Source organism: Eretmochelys imbricata, chromosome 3 (assembly GCF_965152235.1).
Source record: "Eretmochelys imbricata isolate rEreImb1 chromosome 3, rEreImb1.hap1, whole genome shotgun sequence".
Lineage (NCBI taxonomy): Eukaryota > Metazoa > Chordata > Testudines > Cheloniidae > Eretmochelys > Eretmochelys imbricata.
The window spans coordinates 35,750,914-35,767,741 of NC_135574.1; the positions used below are offsets into that span (position 1 = coordinate 35,750,914).

The window sequence follows — 16,828 nt, forward strand, 5'->3', positions numbered from 1 at the left end:
ATGAATTGCACTTTTATACCATCCTATTTTGCTACGTTTCATCTCAACGTTTCACTGTTTTCATCAGTGAAAGACAAACACAATTAATTGAATGCATAACTTAATTCTCCTAGTCCTGAAATTTTGTACCTACTTATGATTACGACTGCACTGAAGGATGAAGCAGGGATAAAATTTGACTTGTGGATGTTGCAATGTGTAACATACCTTTCCTTTAGTAGGTGGCACCAACCTGTTATAGATCAGCTTTCAGTAAAGCCAAGAGCGTAGAACGCTTAAGGCACGGCTACACTAGAGAGTCCACAGCTCTCCTATCAGCTTAACTACTCCAGCCCCAGCGAGCAGCAGTAACTATGTCGGGGGCAAAAGCTCGACCACCAACATAGGGGTACTCACACCAGCACTTATGTCCGTGTAATTTATGTCACTTGGGGGGGTAGTTTATTCACACCCCTAAGCGACATAAATGATGCTGACATAAGCTGTAGTGTAGATATAGCCTTAGTTGCCTCTTACTGCCACTAGATGATAGTATGGTAACACAGAGATCATTACACTGCACACCAGACCAGCAGTTGCTGAATTTTTGACAATATTTAATATTTTTATACTTACTAGAACAGACAGGCACCGATGCTAGGTATCTAACCTTTGAATTATCAGCACTGGATTATGCTCCCAGTAAAGTGAATGTAGTAACATATTCCTACCATAATGACAGGTTTCAGAGTAGCAGCCTTTTCTTTATATCCCTACTACTATGCAGGGTTGTTGTTGCTATGTCAGCCCCAGGATATTAGAGAGACAAGGCAGGTGAGCTGATATCTTTTACTGGGCCAGCTTCTGTTGGTGAGAGGACTCTGCCAGAAAAGTGGATCACATCATGGAACAGGCCACCCAAATACTCCGAGAGAACCCCAGACCTGAAGAAGAGCTCTGTGCCGGTTTTGTTCAATATCTTCATAAATGATCTGGAGGATGGTGTAGATTGCACTCTCAGCAAATTTGCGGATGATACTAAACTGGGAGGAGTGGTAGATACGCTGGAGGGGAGGGATAGGATACAGAAGGACCTAGACAAATTGGAGGATTGGGCCAAAAGAAATCTGATGAGGTTCAATAAAGATAAGTGCAGGGTCCTGCACTTAGGACGGAAGAATCCAATGCACCGCTACAGACTAGGGACCGAATGGCTAGGCAGCAGTTCTGCGGAAAAGGACCTAGGGGTGACAGTGGATGAGAAGCTGGATATGAGTCAGCAGTGTGCCCTTGTTGCCAAGAAGGCCAATGGCATTTTGGGATGTATAAGTAGGGGCATAGCGAGCAGATCGAGGGACGTGATCGTTCCCCTCTATTCGACATTGGTGAGGCCTCATCTGGAGTACTGTGTCCAGTTTTGGGCCCCACACTACAAGAAGGATGTGGATAAATTGGAGAGAGTCCAGCGAAGGGCAACAAAAATGATTAGGGGTCTAGAACACATGACTTATGAGGAGAGGCTGAGGGAGCTGGGATTGTTTAGTCTGCAGAAGAGAAGAATGAGGGGGGATTTGATAGCTGCTTTCAACTACCTGAAAGGGGGTTCCAAAGAGGATGGCTCTAGACTGTTCTCAATGGTAGCAGATGACAGAACGAGGAGTAATGGTCTCAAGTTGCAGTGGGGGAGGTTTAGATTGGATATTAGGAAAAACTTTTTCACTAGGAGGGTGGTGAAACACTGGAATGCGTTACCTAGGGAGGTGGTAGAATCTCCTTCCTTAGAGGTTTTTAAGGTCAGGCTTGACAAAGCCCTGGCTGGGATGATTTAACTGGGAATTGGTCCTGCTTCGAGCAGGGGGTTGGACTAGATGACCTTCTGGGGTCCCTTCCAACCCTGATATTCTATGATTCTATGATTCTATGTGTAAACTCAAAAACTTGTCTCCCTCATCCAGGAGTAGATTAAGATTTATTGGGGTCCTGGGCACAAAGAACATTTGGGCCCCCCACACTCCAGGGGTTCAGGTGTGCTGAACTGGGGGAAGGCGGGTTGGGAAGGGCATGCCCATTCACTTTTTAACATGGGCGTAATAGCCTTGGGCAGGTGAGGAACAGCAGTGGAAGAGGCTGTGCTTCTCTATCATCTCCCCTGCAAAGTCCCCTGCCATGAAGCATAATCTCTGCTCGTGGCACCAGCATCTTCCCAGTGAATGGCTGAGGTGGGCCTGACCCCCCTCGCCATGGGGCTCCACCCCATGCTCCTCCTCTTCCCCCGTGGCCTTGCTCTCTGGCCATGCGAGAAACCAGAGCCGGGCCATAGTAAGAGCTGTCCATGGAGCCCGGGCCACTGTGGGAAGCCCTGGACCCTCCGCCTGTCTTGGGCAGCGCGCCCCAGGGACATGGGACAGGGGCTGCTCTAGGGCACCCTGGCCAGAGCAGGTGGAGGGGCCAGGGCTCTCCACAGCAGCCCAGGCATCACTGCCCAGTTCTGGCTTCTGGCTTTGCCTCAGGGGAAGAGGAGCAGGCGGCAGGGCCACAGTTCCAGTGTCAGTGGCCCCCCGACTTCTACACAAGTTCTGGAGCTCCTGCAGATCCTTCTGTTCTTTGCCTGTGGCACGCAATTGCTTAGCCTTCCAAAAGCTATAACACTATGGTCTAATTCCAGTTATTGTGTTTAGTGTGCAGGTGGATGGGTGGTGTTGGTGGCCTGTGGTATACAGGAGGTCAGATTAGATGATCTGGTGGTTCCTTCTGACTCTATAACTCTACTTTTATAGGTGGTTGATGTTGGTGTTCCCATGCTTCCTGCTGGAAGGGAGCAGACTGTTTTGTTCTGGTTTAACACACACACAGGCATTCATCTACAGTCTTGCCTACCCTGGCCGACCAAAAAGCCTGAGCACTCATCTAGGTAATATTTACATGAGGTGTGCTTACTCTTTGTTAACTCCACCATAGCCACTTCTCACCTTTTCCTCCCTCTTTATCCCTCCCTTACCCTAAAAGTTATTTCCTCCCCATGCTAAATTGAAATTCTCCCTTCTAAACACCTTAACTATGCAACTCTCCTCAAACCCCTCCTCCATAGTCCACCAAGATTTCATCCACACAGAATCAGTTCTCTCTTCACCTGCCAAAATTAATCAGTTCTCCATTCACATGATCAGTTCTTTCCCTCCATAAAATCAATTCCCAACAAAAAAAATTTTCCCTCCCAAACAGTCAAAACTTATCACAACACAAAATCAATTTTTCCCTCCAGTACCTCATAGCAGTCAGTCACTTCTCCATTACAACAGCAGGCTCAGGTCCCCGCTGAGAGCACTGTTTCACAGGGAATGATGCTGATGGATGGGTTCGGTGCTGCAGGGTCCTTCAGTGAGGGGAAGGAACAGGAAGGCAGAGACACCCTTGTAGAGTCAGGAGGGAGAGGATGCTGTATCTGCTCCTAGTTACACCTCCTGTGTGCCTTGCCTGACGCAAGTAGGAGGCACAGAAAAATCACTACAAATTCCAAGGTAGCAGATGATCACTCAACACCAGAGGCAAGAGAGAGAAAGAAAGCTGGACTCTCCAGTTAAAAGCTGGAGACTTAACAGATATGACACACACATACACACAAAACTATGGGATTGGGAACTGGAAAGTTAGGAGTTAGCTGATAGGCTGAAACAAAATGAAAGCTAGAGCCCTACGAAATAAGTCTCTAGGATGTGGACCAGTTCAGGCCAGAGTGCTACAAGGGCCAAAGGTTCCCACTAATTTGGTAACAGGTTCATTATTATCTCAACCGGTGTTACCTGAACTTATGTAAAGAGAGTCAATCATTTTCCTTATAGAGCACTTTTATTGGAATTCTATTTTTGGTATAAAATGGACTTATCTTTAGTCTTCCTCTTCTTTTTGATCTAAACAAGTTTATAACTCATGGATACATGATAGCCACAGCGTGAGTGAGCTGTTCACCTGTCAAGTGTCTTTGAAACATATTTTCAAGTATGCTGGTGATACATAACAAAACATCCTTACTATGTAAAATACACTGAATACATTATTTTGACTAAAATAAATGTGTTTCATATGAAAGATTGATTCAGGTGCCTGAAGAAATCACTATAGAGAAGACTGTTAGATTGATTGACAGTTTTTCCAAAACACACCCTACATGTCCATCACTTTGGTAAAAACGTTTTCTTTTAATATTTAGGGACAAATATTAAACAAGAAAAAAAGACAATCAAGTGCAGATTGACATAAACCTTGTATTAACTTCTTGGGAAGACAGTCTACTTCACACTTACAATTGCTTTTTGCTCATGCGTTCTTAAGTCTTCCATAGAAGTACATAACAAGTATATGTTTCTTAATGTGTATGAAAAATACCAATAATTTTTCCTTTCCCAACTAAAAAAAAAAATAATCTCACCAATACAACGATTGTTCAAACAAAGTCCATGCCATAAAATGTTACTGTTTAATCTCCCTTATTTATTAGAATAGTCAGTGGTCACTAGTTCCATCACTAGTGACAGGAGCTGATCTAATGACTATTGAACTCAGTAGGGGTATGGCTAAATTGCAGACTAAGCCTCGGCTCTGACAACTTCCCCACTTACGTCCACACACCTATCAGTCCGACATGAGTCAGCAAGAACTCAGGTCCTAGATCCTAGGACCATACTAGGGGGATGGGTTAGAGCCTATGTCCTACTGTGACTCAGGTCGAAGCTCTGTCACTTTGCACTGTGGATGCAGGTTAAGTTACAGGCCCAAGTCAGAAGGTCCACACAGTGCAGTATGGACAAATTAGCATGGCTGTGAGTCCCAGGTCAAGACATTTTAAACCCAGATTTACAATGCAGTAGGACGCTCAAGCACGGACTTGGAAACACTGAGTCCACAAGCTCGGATTCAGAGTAGACATACCCTAGGAGTCTTGCCATTCACTTCAGTAGTCTTTGGACCAGGCCCATAGGGCTAGACCAGGGGTGGGCAAACTTTTTGGCCCAAGGGCCACATCTGGAAATAGAAATTGTATGGCGGGCCATGAATGCTCACAAAATTGGGGTTGGGGTGCAGAGGGGGATGAAGGCTCCGGTTGGGGGTGTGAGCTCTGGGGTGGGGCTGGAGATGAGGAGTTCATGGTGCAGGAGGGGGCTCCGGGCTGGGGCAGGGGAGTAGGGCTCTGGCTGGGGGTACGGGGTCTGGGGTGGGGCTGGGGATGAGGAGTTTGGGGTGTAAGAGTGTGCTGCAGGCTGGGACCGAGGGGTTCAGAGGGCAGGAGGGGGATCAGGGCTGGGACCGGGGTTTGGAGCTCGGGAAGAGGCTCAGTGGTGCAGGCTCCGGGCGGCACTTACCTCAGGCAGCTCCCGGAAGCAGCGGCCATGTCCCAACTCTGGCTCCTACACAGATCCGCAGCCAGGCGGCTCTGCGCGCTGCCCCGTCCGCAGATGCCACCCCTGCAGCTCCCATTGGCCATAGTTCCCGGCCAATGGGAGCTGTGGGGGCAGCGTGCAGAGCAGAGCCCCCTGGCTGCCCCTACATATAGGAGCAGGAGCAGGGCCATGCCACTGCTTCCGGAAGCAGCGTGGAACAGCCCCTGACCCTGCTCCCCAGTTGGAGCCGCGGAGCGGGGCAAGCCCCAGACTGCGCTCCCCAGCAGGAGCTTGAGGGCTGGCTTAAAACTGCTGGTGGGCTAGATCCGGCCCATGGGCCACAGTTTGCCCACCCCAGGGCTAGACTGTAGCTTTATAATCTGCCCCACGTAAGGCACAGTGCAGAGGTCCCCCTTCCTCACAGCAGAACAGAGAGTGAGTTGTGACTCCCCACAGCACAGCCAAAGACCCATCCTGAGCAATGAGGACTGAGTAATGTTGAGCCCTACCTCCCCACACAGTGGAGTTAGGGCTCTGACAACCTATAGTGAACAAGGATATAGAAAGACCTTAACAATACAGTTGGTTTCCCTTTTATTTCATACTTCAAAAGCTGTTGAAAAAATGGTGTAAGTGTAACACTGACAAACCCCAGTCGTTGGAAGGCGGAATCAAACCTGGGGCCTCGGGAGCATAGTGCATGAGGCTCTACCGCATAAGCTAAAAGCCAACTGGCTGTTAGCTAAGGCTGTAGAGCAGACTCATTAATCTCTCTCTGTCTCTAAGTGGCCTCGGTGCCACTAGATGGGACAGAACACCACACCCAGAAGGTGTCTGGGTTACACAAGTACCATGAAAAATGGAGGAAAATAAATGGGTTTTCTGCTGCTTAATATTAATTAGCCATTTGATCAGAAATTCAGATTATTCACGAAACACTCTATAAAGCTGTGAAATGTTGCGTGCCTGCTGCCCAGCTCAGCTAAGGCTTTTAGGCCTGCAGGCCTGTTTTCTACCTCATCCAAAGGAATCTGCAAAGAGATTCATACACGCAGAATCAACCAACCACATCAGCATCTTGCAAAAATGGGTAAAGAGTGGGCAAAGCTGACAGCTTAGGCACAAAAGTGTCTTTATGTGCCATCCTAGGCAGGCAGGAACCCAGGCTCAGATTGCCCTTATTTATTACTATACAGCTATAATGCCTTGACCCAACCATATTGGTGGTTTAAAAGCCTCGGAGGGGTTTTATTATCAGGAGGCAAACCATTACAAAATTCAAAGGGAATATTCCCTGGGTGCAAATTGACCCACAGGGATACATTTGTAGTCCTTCTCAGATTTTGTAGAATAAGAACCTTTGCATGTAAGTGTACAACCACACCAAGATTATCTGAGATCTCAGTTAAAGCCCTGGAAAAGCCAAACACACATGAGCCATACTTTACCTGTACCAGAAAGAAACACTGGCAAGCAGAACCAGTCACCATCGGAATTGTTCATTCGGGTTATGTCTCTGTAGCACTATGGTCTGCATGGTTTTCATATATTAGAATAATATTCTACCAGTTTTAGGAGTTCATGAGTAAACCTTTATATATAACAGGTTCAACTTCACAACAGTTAGCATGCCAGGATGAAACTGTTTATTTCCTTGAGAATAAAATTAACATGTAATTTCAAATGTTGTCATGCTTTGAGGAACTGAGCAAAAGTCCTATGGTCAGTAGTCTTCCAGTAACTTATTAATCTGGTCTTGCCTAATACGTGGAGGCTACCTGAAATCACACAGCAAGCCTGTTTTGAGTTTCTTCTAGATATTTCTTCCAGATTGATGAGACATGCTTTGTGATTGTTTCATATTTAGTGTTATTTACCCTTAAAAATTATTTAAAACATTGAAAGCACACACTGTCTGAAAAACACAATCGACAGAGGTTTCCCAGTGACCTTCATATGTAGAGTAGTTGACTAAAAGATGAGAGGAATTGCAACAGACCACTACAAATATCCAATATTCATCACTCTTTTTGTCCAGTTATACCCTTCAAAAATATACCACATTTTTCAGTCACATGCAGTTGTGAATTGGATACAGAAATAAGTGGGGCAAAATGACTTACTACATTCCTTTAGAACTATATCCCTATAGATGTACTGATTTTTAAAAAAAATAAATAAGATTTTATTTAAGAGAAGACATAGCCATGAAGAGTAGCAAGGAAGAGTAGTAATCACAGGAACAAAATAAGGGACCAATTCCTGAAGTCCTTACTCAGAGATAAATTCTCTGCTGGGATAAATGAATGAAATCCATTGAAGTCAATGGAGCTGTGCTCATTTATGCCTGCAGAGAATTTGGCCCTTTTTAGAGAGTCTTTACTGAGGCCAATCTTCCGCTGACATCAAGTTAAGGACTGAGTGAAAGCTAAGTGAAGACTTCAGTATTTGTCCCAGTGAAAGGAACTGTTGGACAACAAAGGTTTTGTGAGACTCATGATGTCCTCAGGAAGCCCTCCTTGTGTTTTGTAACCAAAAATATCAATCGCGAATATCTGAAGCAAAAATAGACTAGCGAGTGCTGCGCTCGAGAAGTGCCAGAATGCAGGCATCTGAAGGGCCATAAAATGCCATTCCAGCTTTCCAAAAAGGTGCTGGAATGCCATCCAAGAGTGTTCCAGCAGGGCTCAAATACAACTTTAGAGTACTGGCTTACTTTGGCAAATTCTTTTATCCCACCCTCAGTTAAACAACGTGTAAAACAGACAGAACCTGGCATTGCATTTTCTGAAGAAACACAAAGTTGACTTATCTCCTTCTAGTACTGAATTATGAGCCATTTCGACTCCCCAAGGCAGTGTAAATGGGTTCGCTCACTGAAGTGAGTCTCTGTGTTGTTACTTGCAAACAGTTTAATAAAAAGATGTTACAAAAATGGTAGAACTGATGGGTTAGTTGGCTTGTGCATGTGTCACAGAAACAGGTACAAAGCCTGTCCATTCAGAACCCTACTGCAATAGTTGTACTAAGTAGCTGGGGTATACAAAAACTTTTCCTTATGGCTTGAAATAGCCAGAAATGTCATCTTTGTAAACCAATATGAGCAATTAACATTAACAATTAAAAATGTTGTTAAGATAAAACAATATCAAGAATCTACGTCTTCAGAAACAACATTATAACAACATAGAGCCAAATTCTGCCCTCCATTGCTGTCATGCAACCTCTTTCATTAATTGCAGGGAGGGCAGAATATAGACCTTATCTAAATACATATTTTCTTAGGGCAAGACAAACTATGTCTTATTTAACTCTGATCTTCCCTTCTGAAGGGTAAATATTGATATTTGAAATACCTAATTATATTTACAGCTGTACAACACTGATGTTATATACTTGTAAAATATAACTAGTACTTTATAAACAAGGGGTAAGTGATACAATCTGCTTCAAACAGGGGAGCAGACATCCTCACACATTTTCTTTGTCAAATTCACAAACAAAATACATTGTAATGTGACAGGCAACGTCATTCCATCCACCGGAGGCCACCATTTCCACACAGTCCTCCTCATCATAGGCATTATTGGGTTCGCCGCTGCGCCATTTGTTGAAGGTCTGCATGGGTGATCGATCAGAATACACAAAATTGCCCTCTTTTTCCAGGTCATTGATCCCAATGAAAACTCTGGTGAGCCCTGCTTGATTGATGTAAGAAGCAATCAGACTATTTGTATTCTCATCCTTGGGCATGCTCAGTGTTCCTCCTCTTCTATGGCAGTAGAGCTGGGCATCCATATATCTTTTCTCTTCTTTCACCAGTAGGTATATCTTATTATCTGTCTCACGCACACCAGCGACAGCTGCGGGGGAGGGCAGTGCTGAAAAGTGAGCACTCGCATTTCTATAAACCAACTTAATGCACACCACAAAAATAGATACACAAATCAAATATGAAATGGCCATATTCTTTAAGAGCAGCTTCATCATTAAAAAAAATAGGGCACTTGGAAAGGGAGAAACATACAAAATAAACATACCATTTTTTATGAATTTTAATTCAGTTGTCAGCTGGGCCACTTGGATATCCATTTCACCAATAGCCTTCCTTAGCTGGCTGCATTCACAAGGGATGCCTGCAGAGATCGGGGGGTGCTTGCTGTTAAATTGTATATACAATCATAAATAAAAATGTTTTGTGAAATATATTTATGTGACTGTATTGCTCACAAAAGGGGCTAGCCTGATGACCCCAGAGAGTGAAATTCTCTGTCCAAATAATAGGCAGCAACTGTGCAAACTTCCCCATGTTGACCCACCAACATCCTTCACTCTGACCTGTGGGTCTACCTATAGGAGTTCAGTTCACTTCACTTTCTATGCTACCTCAATCCTTGGCCTCTCTGAGGAGATCCCAAATGATGGTGCCAATTAGTGCCAAACATGTGGCAGACACCGGTCCACTAGGAACAAAAATAGGACGTCTTTAAACTTCTTAGTTCTCAGTGATGCATATATAAGGCAAAAATCTCCTCTTCCATCTTCAATGCAGATCTCTTTTCCACACAGGAAATCTGTATGGTATATTCTGCATTTGCTCTGCATGAGGGATCTATCTGCACAACAGATCAGAGGCAGATGTTGCTCCTATTATGTAATGCTCAGAATTAGCCCTAAAAGACAGTTCTGGCCATTTCAAAAGTGTTTGTTTGTTATAGTTCTTCCAATAAAAGACTTAAGACTCTAGAATTCTGCCCATCATCCCAAATTTACATTGGTCTGAAAAAAGCAATTTTAATGAGATTATTAAAAAGGTAACTTCTGTGAGCCCAGTTTTGAAAACTAGGTTTCAGGTAAGGCACCCAGTTCTGCATATGGGTATTCAAACCTGTATTTAATCATGCTAATATCCAGTTTATCTATTTAACTGTCTAATCCCGCCCCCACCTATCAGCTCTCATTCAGTATCCTGCCCCAGATCTGCCTGTAATGGTCAGCCTCTATGGCCCATTTATTAAATTTTCAAACAAGCACTTTTGTGCTTTCTCCAATTCTGCCCATCACAGGTGGGAGGAGCTCCCTGTAAATATCCACAAAGCCACTTCATTGTTATTCTTCAAAACCCTCCTTATAACTCCTCTTTGCCACAATGCCTACACAAAAATTCAACAAAAGTTAGGCTGCTGGTGCACTGATACTGCAGAGGCTCATTAACCTGCACATCTACCAATGGGATATATGCCATCATGTGCCAGCAATGCCCCTTTGCCATGTACATTGGCCAAACCGGACAGTCTCTACACAAAAGAATAAATGGACACAAATCTGACATCAGGAATTATAACATTCAAAAATCAGTAGGAGAACACTTCAATCTCCCTGATCACTCAATAACAGACTTAAAAGTGGCAATTCTTCAAAAAAAATCCTTCAAAAATAGACTCCAATGTGAAACTGCAGAACTGGAATTAATTTTCAAACTGGACACCATCAAATTAGGCCTGAATAAAGACAAAGAGTGGATGGGTCATTACAAAAACTAATTTCCCCATACTTTTACTCACACCTTCTTGTCAACTGTTTGAAATGGGCCACCCTCGTTACCACTACTAAAGTGATTTTTCCTCCCTTGGTAATCTACTGTTAATTGAATTGTCTTGTTAGACTGACCCCCCCCACTTGGTAAGGCAACTCCCATCTTTTCATGTACTATGTATACATACCTGTTACTGTATTTTCCACTCCATGCATCTGATGAAGTGGGTTCTAGCCTACGAAAGCTTATGCCCAAATAAAATTTGTTAGTCTCTGCAGTGCCACAAGGACTCCTCATCGTTTTTGCTGATACAAAATAACACAGCTACCACTCTGAAATTTGAGTAGTGTAGATCAGCTGTAAATTACTAACCCCCAATGGAGCAAGGAGAAAGCAGGGAAGGAAATGCGACACAGAAGTGTGTCTCCTGCAGCTATTCCTAGGCTAGTGTAGCTAGCACATACTAAGCCCCTGACTCAGCAAAGCTTTTAAACACCTGTCTAAATCCATGCCACTTCAGCAAACCTCTTAAAAACATTTTGAACTTACACATGTGCTAAAGTACTTTGCAGGCCCTTTGCTGCTTACTGCTGTATGCCTGGACCCAGGGTCTAAGTAGCAAATGTAGGAGTGAAAGGGGGGTTCCTTCTCCTTTTGAATGGGCACAGTCCAAGTCACTATCCATCCCTAAGACTCTTCTCCTCACATACAAGGCACTGCATAGCCTTGCTCCTTCCTAACCTTCCCATAAGAGCAGATGTTTTAGTAAACATTGATTGTTCATTACTCACTGCCTAATAGCAACCACTGAATGATACAAATGTAACAATGTGGTTAACAAACACATAATTAATGCAAACAACATTTCCATTTTTACATTTCCATTATCTAAGATAAAATCTATTAAAGATATTAGAATGCAGGGGAGGGGCTGCATTTTTGTCCTAAAAGAACCGATAGTCTATTATTTTCCATCTTCTGAGTCTAAGGCCAGGTCTACGCTACAAACTTACATTGGTATAACTATGTCACTCAGGGGTGTGAAAAATTCACAACCCTGAGTGATGCAGTTATACTGACTTAGCTCCCCTACATAGACAGCACTATGTCAAGGGGTGGGCTTCTCCTGTCAACATAGTTATTGCCTCTCATGGAGATGGATTAACTGCGCCGATAGGAGAAGCTCTCCCATCAGTACAGCAGCATCTTCACTGACGCAGCTGCACTGGTACAGATGTGCCGCTGCAATATTTTATGTTTAGACTGGCCCTAAGCTTTTCATACTCCTAACAAGATATTGTGTTCCTGTTGATCATCCAGTGGTTTTTCAGATTCTCAAACAATGTGTAGAAGGGCTTTGCAAAACAGCTTCTCTCCACCAGCATAGCTGGCAAAAATCACAGTATTCTTGAAAACCAAAATAAGGTGAATTCTGTAGATCAGTGGTTCTCAAATGTATTTGATTGTGTCCCCTTTTTTGTGCTTGTAGTAGTTTACAGCCCCCCACCCCGCAACACACAAGTACATATACCCATAAAAAAAAATCAACATGCAACTCTCATTAAACATTAAAAACAGCAAGGCATTGATTCAAACAGAGCCAACGATCCACTGTAATAAGAGCAAAAGAAAAACTGCAATTGTGGTCGATGCTTACAATTAAATGTACACACCACGTCACAGCAAAGAATGGATTAAAGTACAGAGAGCGATGACTTTGAATAATGCTAGGCAAGCTTAGCAGAAATCCATGAAAATGCACAGTGCCATCTGAGGACCTGATGTGTCTGGAGGAATCTGCTTAGTTATTTATTCATTGCTGGGGGTAAAATGTGTGCAGTAAGTTCTTTTCCCCCAAAAGCTTTTCATGCCCCCCAGAATACATTCCGCACCCAACCCGCGTGTCAGGGCACCTGCTCCTGCAGTTTGAGAACAACAGCTGTGGATGAAAATATGCCCTCCTACCCTGCCAATAAATTCTGCAAAGCCTAAGCCTGTTGGCCTTGTAGACACTGGCATGAAGTCCCTAAATCGCTCCTTAGGCCCTGTTCATGCACTAAGAACCACATACACAGCCCAGCTTTGTGCCCATGAGATGTCCCACTGAAGTCAATGAAGGTGCAGGGGTCCCCCACAAGGTTCTCAGTGCAGAATCAGGGCCTAAGTAGGATCTCCAGAGATGTCTTTTTACACAGTGGTGAATGACTGGGAACAAGTTGCATTCCTGCTCCCATTAGCTTTCTGGAATAACTAAATCCACGTTGAGTTAGTGGGGAACTATTGAGCATTCTTTCAAGCAGTTGTCCACCCCCCAGAAGGAATTACAGTACAACTCCCAGCAGCCATTGCATCCTCAACAAACTTTTTGTAAAAGTACCCTGTAGATGAGCAGTATAATCCAAATTACAATGCATAAATCAGAAGAGGTTATTCAAAATTTTTACTTCCAACAGCATTCTTCAGCATTTTTAAAAGAAATGTGTACTATACATAATTTATACATTTTTTTAAAAAACTATACACTTTGAAGATCTATCATGGTTTACCTGGGTCTCCATTAGGACCAGGTGGCCCTATATCCCCATTATCTCCCTTTTCACCTAAAAAATGAAAAATATCATAAATTTTGCTGCTCAACAAACAGATTGGGTCACCAATTTCATTAACAGGAAGTTTCTAAACAGGGTTTTTGTGTTAATGACTAAGATTTAAGGCAAAAAACAAATGCATAATGTAGAGATAGGCCCCAAACGATGGAGAATCTGGATTGGTTGTCCCAGTCAGTTCATCATCAAGACAGGCTCAAACTGTGTAGTTGGGATTCAGGGACAAACATCATGACTAGTTTCATTCTGTTCCATTTCCTGTTATTTGTGCCAGCACTTGCTTAGGCACTTTACAGAGCAATGACTTCCGTGGAACCTGTAAGGAAGTAGCACTTCTGAAAATCAGGCCACTTTTATTTAGGTACCTAAATTTTGATTTAGAAGCCTAAAATTAGACAACTCCATTGAAAATGCTGTTCAAAATGATTTGACCAATGTCACAGAAGAAGTGGGAAGTCCAAGGAATTCAGACCTCATGGCTCCTGAATCTGTGCCTCTACCAAAGTACAATCCTACTTCCCACCCGCTCTCCTTTAAATACCTATACTTGGAGGTTGATGTAACTTAAAAACTCTTTAATCTACCCAAAAGTCAGCTTTCTGAGACCTCTTGATCCTGCTGTGTGTCAGGGTATAAGATAACTAGTCCAGAGATCTCCATCATTTGATTGACTAGAATGTGATTTAATTATAGGACTTGCTATCTATTGTGTCAAGGTTCCTTCCCCACTCTGAACTCTAGGGTACAGATGTGGGGACCTGCATGAAAACCTCCTAAGCTTACTTTTACCCACTTAGGTTAAACTTCCCCAAGGTACAAACTATTTTCCTTTTTCCCTTGAACTTTTGCTGCCACCACCAAACGTCTAACACCAGTTACTGGGAACGAGTCCATTTGGAAACGTCTTTCCCCCCAGAATCCTCTCAAATGTTACACCCCCTTCCCTGGGGAAGGTTTGATAAAAATCCTCACCAATTTGCACAGGTGAACACAGACCCAAACCCTTGGATCTTAAGAATAATGAAAAAGCATTCCGTTTCTTAAAAGAATTTTAATAGAAGAAAACATAAAAAGAATCACCTCTGTAAAATCAGGATGGTGAATACCTTACAGGGTAATTATATTCAAAACATAGAGAATCCCTCTAGGCAAAACCTTAAGTTACAAAAAGACACAAAAACAGGAATATCCATTCCATTCAGCACAGCTTATTTTCTCAGCCATTTAAACAAACAGAATCTAACGCATATCTAGCTAGATTACTTACTAAGTTCTAAGACTCCATTCCTGTTCTGTCCCCGGCAAAAGCATGACACAGGCAGAGAGAAAGGCTTTGTTTTTCCCTTCCCCCAGCTTTTGAAAGTATCTTGTCTCCTCATTGGTCATTTTGGTCAGTTGCCAGCGAGGTTATCCTAGCTTCTTAACCCTTTACAGGTGAAAGGGTTTTTCCTCTGGCCAGGAGGGATTTTAAAGGTGCTTACCCTTCCCTTTATATTTATGACAATTGTGGTAAGCCCTGAGACAATCTGAGTAATTTTAATTATGAACTGGACTCATCTCAAAGATAAATGGTCCTTGATTATTCAGTTGAGACACCATGGGAGAAAAAAAGATTGAATCAAATATACCTTTTGAACCGATGGGACCAATTTTTCCATGTCGACCCATACTGCCTTTCTGTCCTTTGTCCCCCATTTCTCCTAAACATAACAAAAAGATCAAAGACACAAGTTAAAAACATTGTCTGCTTTATTCAGACCCCCAGCAGCACTTCAGTATCATTTTCTATGGCAGGCAGCAGAAAATGTTGTAGGAAATTTTCTTTGCAATTACAATGAATGATCACCAAGGTTTGTCAAATTCCAGGAGTCCAGCTCTTTCCTCATCCATGGCCTGCTACATAAATAACACAGAAGCACATTTAATCTTCTCAATGCAGTTGACTTCACTGGGACTGCACAGGTGTAAATGAAAATAGAATTTGACTGAAAGCCATAAAAAAAGGTTTTGTATGACTCCACTCAGATAATTTGTCATGCCAATGTATTGTTGAAAATAAAGGGAGTTTCCAGAAAAACTTGTGGACCAAAAGGCTGAATCTATTACGGAATTTAAGAGATTTACAGGTCTTCAAGCATAATGAATCAATTCGTCTAATGCAGTGGTTCTCAACCATGGGTACACGTACCTCTGGAGATACGCAGAGGTATTCCAGGGGGTACAGCCACTCAGCTAGATATTTGCCTAGTTTTACAACAGGCTACATAAAAAGCACTAGGGAAGCCAGTACAAACTAAAATTTCATACAATGACTAGTTTATACTGCTCTATATACTATACACTGAAATGTAAGTACAATATTTATATTCCAATTGATTTATTTTATAATTATATGGTAAAAATAAGAATGTAAGCCATTTTTCAGGAATAGCATGCTGTGACACTTCTGTATTTTTAGGTCTGATTTTGTAAGCAAGTAGTTTTTAAGTGAGGTGAAACGTGGGGTACGCAAGACAAATCAAACTCCTGAAAGGGGTAAAGTAGTCTGGAAAGGTTGTGAAGCTCTGATCTAATGGAGTAGCAACAAAGTAACTAAGAGCAGAATTTAGTCTTTGCGTTCTGTAAAGTCAGTGGAAGGCAGCTGCATACTTATTCTTTTCTCTATACTCTAAACATCTCAATAGTATTATAATGAGAAATAGTGAAAGCCTTATGTTTGCCCTCTAGGGGCACACACGCGCACACACACACACAGTCTAAGTAATTCACAGCAGGAATGTAAAGTGTTATTAATTTTAATGAAGATACCATGCAGTACTTTACAGTGGAGTTGTGGTAAATGAGCCACTTGAAAATTATCTTCCTCAGCAATTTTTAATGAATAAAGGATAAATAGGCACATTACAAAAGCTGACATAAATTGTCAAAGTTGCCATAATTTACCCTCTTCTTTCAGTGTTTGTCCTGGCTTTCCATTGTGTATACACAGAAATCCAATAGAAAAGGGTTTGATTCACTTTCTTCATCTGACTTTGACCCCTTTTACCTTGGTTGTACCATATAACAGAATATTCAGATAGCTCATGGAAAACAAGTGCATTGTAAGAGGTATGTGTCATGCTTTATCCTCATATATCACACAAAGTAAGCTGAAGAAGAGAAACCACTGTTATCTGACCAACGAGTCATTATAGAGTGGGTCTTGGTATCATTTATCTGAACTCTTCCCCAGAAGGTATCTGTCATGTCATTTATCACAGAAGTAGTTTTAATCAAAAGTGATGTTACGATCGACTGGCTGGAATCAATGGCCACATTCTACCATCACTAGT

The 16,828-nt window shown here is 42.7% G+C and overlaps 1 protein-coding gene across 1 annotated transcript in view; it reads right to left on the bottom strand.

The window, feature by feature from the left end:
* Positions 1-8,815: 8,815 nt before the first annotated feature.
* The window catches only part of COLEC11 (collectin subfamily member 11), a 48,052-nt gene continuing 40,039 nt past the window's right edge, over positions 8,816-16,828 (bottom strand). Inside the window, exons 4-7 of the mRNA XM_077812567.1 lie at positions 15,125-15,196; positions 13,437-13,490; positions 9,395-9,490; positions 8,816-9,235 (exon numbers count right to left, since the gene is read on the bottom strand). Coding sequence (XP_077668693.1) covers positions 8,826-9,235; positions 9,395-9,490; positions 13,437-13,490; positions 15,125-15,196 — 632 coding nt within the window. The 3' untranslated portion in view covers positions 8,816-8,825. The remainder of the gene's footprint in view (positions 9,236-9,394; positions 9,491-13,436; positions 13,491-15,124; positions 15,197-16,828) is intronic.